The 2,429-nt window shown below is 35.8% G+C and overlaps 1 protein-coding gene across 1 annotated transcript in view; it reads right to left on the reverse strand.

Moving 5' to 3' along the window:
• Nucleotides 1–1,388: 1,388 nt before the first annotated feature.
• Nucleotides 1,389–2,429, reverse strand: part of LOC105315138 (bromodomain and WD repeat-containing protein 3-like) — a 6,938-nt gene continuing 5,897 nt past the window's right edge. Inside the window, exon 10 of the mRNA XM_020005156.1 lies at nucleotides 1,389–1,478. Within this exon, the coding sequence (XP_019860715.1) occupies nucleotides 1,389–1,478 (90 nt within the window). The remainder of the gene's footprint in view (nucleotides 1,479–2,429) is intronic.

Below are 2,429 nucleotides of genomic sequence, written 5' to 3' on the forward strand. Positions count from 1 at the left end.
ACAGACACAAACCAGTCCTTACTAACTGATCTAGTTAACTAATATTACTATACTCTTTACAGTTATGACATATTCCAGTGTACTTCCTGCTTGAGCCTATAAAACGAAGAGGATGAACTAAATTTAAGTCATAACCAGCAAGACAGTTTAGAAATACAATCATCATGAGTGCTCATTTGGACGTATATCTTGACTTCATTGTCAGCTTAGAAGATGTAAATGATCAACAGCTCCAGGACTTCATTGATGAACGGGAACAGTTCATCTTGCTTGGCAAGTCTGACGTGATGACCAAAATCAACACGTCCATTGATTCTGTTTTTGACAAGATTGATGAACTGGCCAAACAACTTGAGGAGGAAGAAATAGCTGATGAATCCGTTCAACTTGCAGAAGATGCTGCAGCAGTTGCTGCCATTTGGTCATTTGGTCTCAGCATGGCTGCTTCTGTACTTCTTCAAGTAGTGGACGCTGCTCTACAATCATTTATCAAGTCCAAAGAAGATGACCTCTATAATCATCTTAATAGTGCAGATAAAGATATTGCTGATGGTGTTGGCGATCCCTGTGCAAAATACATTAGCCTTGTCAAGAGTAACACTAGTTATATTGTTAGCCTTGCTACTGGTCTTTCGAGTCAAAAAGCTAGGACCTTTCTCTACAACTTCATGGACTACATTGCCAGTCATGCCCAAGGTGGCGTCACGTTGGACAACTTCAAAAACTATATCGAAGTTGCCAAGCGAACAAAAAAAGATGCAAACATTGATAAGATAAATGACATCCTTGATAAGTTTGCTTTGTCCAGTGATCATGGAGAAGAGAAGATTGAAGAAGCCTTGCAAGGCATGAAAGAAGCTTTGAACAACACTAGCATCCTTCACATGATTAGGAGTGTTTTCACTATGATCTGTATTCAGATGAAGATTGAGACCGTGAGGATCATAAAAGCTGCTAGAAGAGCTGGGGTACCTCTTGAAGAATATGCTCCTCAAAGGATAGAGGCCTTGGACGTTATAGGAAAGGCCATGATTGCTTTTGCTATTATGATTTCCGTTGCTGATGCTATTCTTAATGTTTACAACATTGTCAAGACTGTGGAAAGATACAAAAAGAACATTGAGATCTTTGCTCAAGCAAGACAGCAGTATAAGGATTTCTACCAACAGTTGTATGATGCATCCGTCGAATACGGAAAAACTAAGTAATTGAAACTGAACATTTATGAACAATAGCTAGTATAGAGTATAGTTTAATCATTAGTGCATCAGTTCAGTAGTTGATTTACTTTAATGTTTTATTAATATGATTTTGATTCAATGAAAATTAGATGTAACTGGAACAGCTCCAATCTGAAGGGAAGAGAGATAGTTCAATATTATTTATTATTATTTACTGCTGGTGCTTTTTCTCAGTAATGGTTGCTTCCCTTGTCTTTCTTGTAGTATACATTCAGTCGTATATAAATCATCATCACTCTATGAAGGAATGATTAGAAAAAGAACATAAAATCCTCATTAGCTACTCTTGCATATTCTATAGCAGTTACATGTATACACTTATTTTGATGCTAATGAAACTCATACAGGTTCTTGTGCAGTGACTAGTGACTACATGTCTGCAGTGTTACTGATCACAAGAATAATTGAACTGAAGGAAACTGTAATTAAATAAGTACTTGATCTTAATAAGGCTAATGATAATTATAAATCACATAAAGAGTGGGTAAACACTGAAAGTAATTGTACATAAAAGGAATCCTCACCTGTCCACCACAAATAGGAATGACTACACTAAAGGAAACTGTAATAAGAAATAATAATAATAATAATAATGCATATGACACAAGGCTAGATCTGTCAATTTTTAATCAAAAGTGTGGGTGATTTGACCTGTTAATGCATGCTTTTTACTATCCTTTCAGGACTAGCGTAATATTGTAAATCCGCCATTATGCAAATCAAGTATAGTGCTATATCACAATGTAATGTGTTCCAATGTAAGTTCATTACACAAAGAAACACTTTCAATATAATAATAATTAATATATTAATTATGATTATTAGCAAATAATAACAAACTTGAACATTATCAATAATTATCTAATATCAGCATTAATTAATGATGCCACAGTTACTGGTCCTCCTGAAGTGGATAGGGTACATCCTCTATAGGTCACTGTACACTGGGGACTGGTTGATAGCTCAGGCTGGTAGGAGAGAGGGAGGGAGGGGTAAAGGAGGGAGAGAGGAGGGAGGGAGGGAGAGAGAAAGAGGGAGGGAGGGAGAGAAAGAGGATAAAACAATTTTAATGCAACAAAATGCCAAAAATTGGGCAGTGAAACTTTTACAAAGATAAAATTTGAGAGTTGTAAAATCTATTTTTGTAAATTTATAATTTTAACTGCTAGTCATACGATAAGCAAGATG

Source organism: Amphimedon queenslandica, unplaced genomic scaffold (genome assembly GCF_000090795.2).
Source record: "Amphimedon queenslandica unplaced genomic scaffold, v1.1 AMPQUscaffold_11688, whole genome shotgun sequence".
Taxonomy (NCBI): Eukaryota; Metazoa; Porifera; class Demospongiae; order Haplosclerida; family Niphatidae; genus Amphimedon; species Amphimedon queenslandica.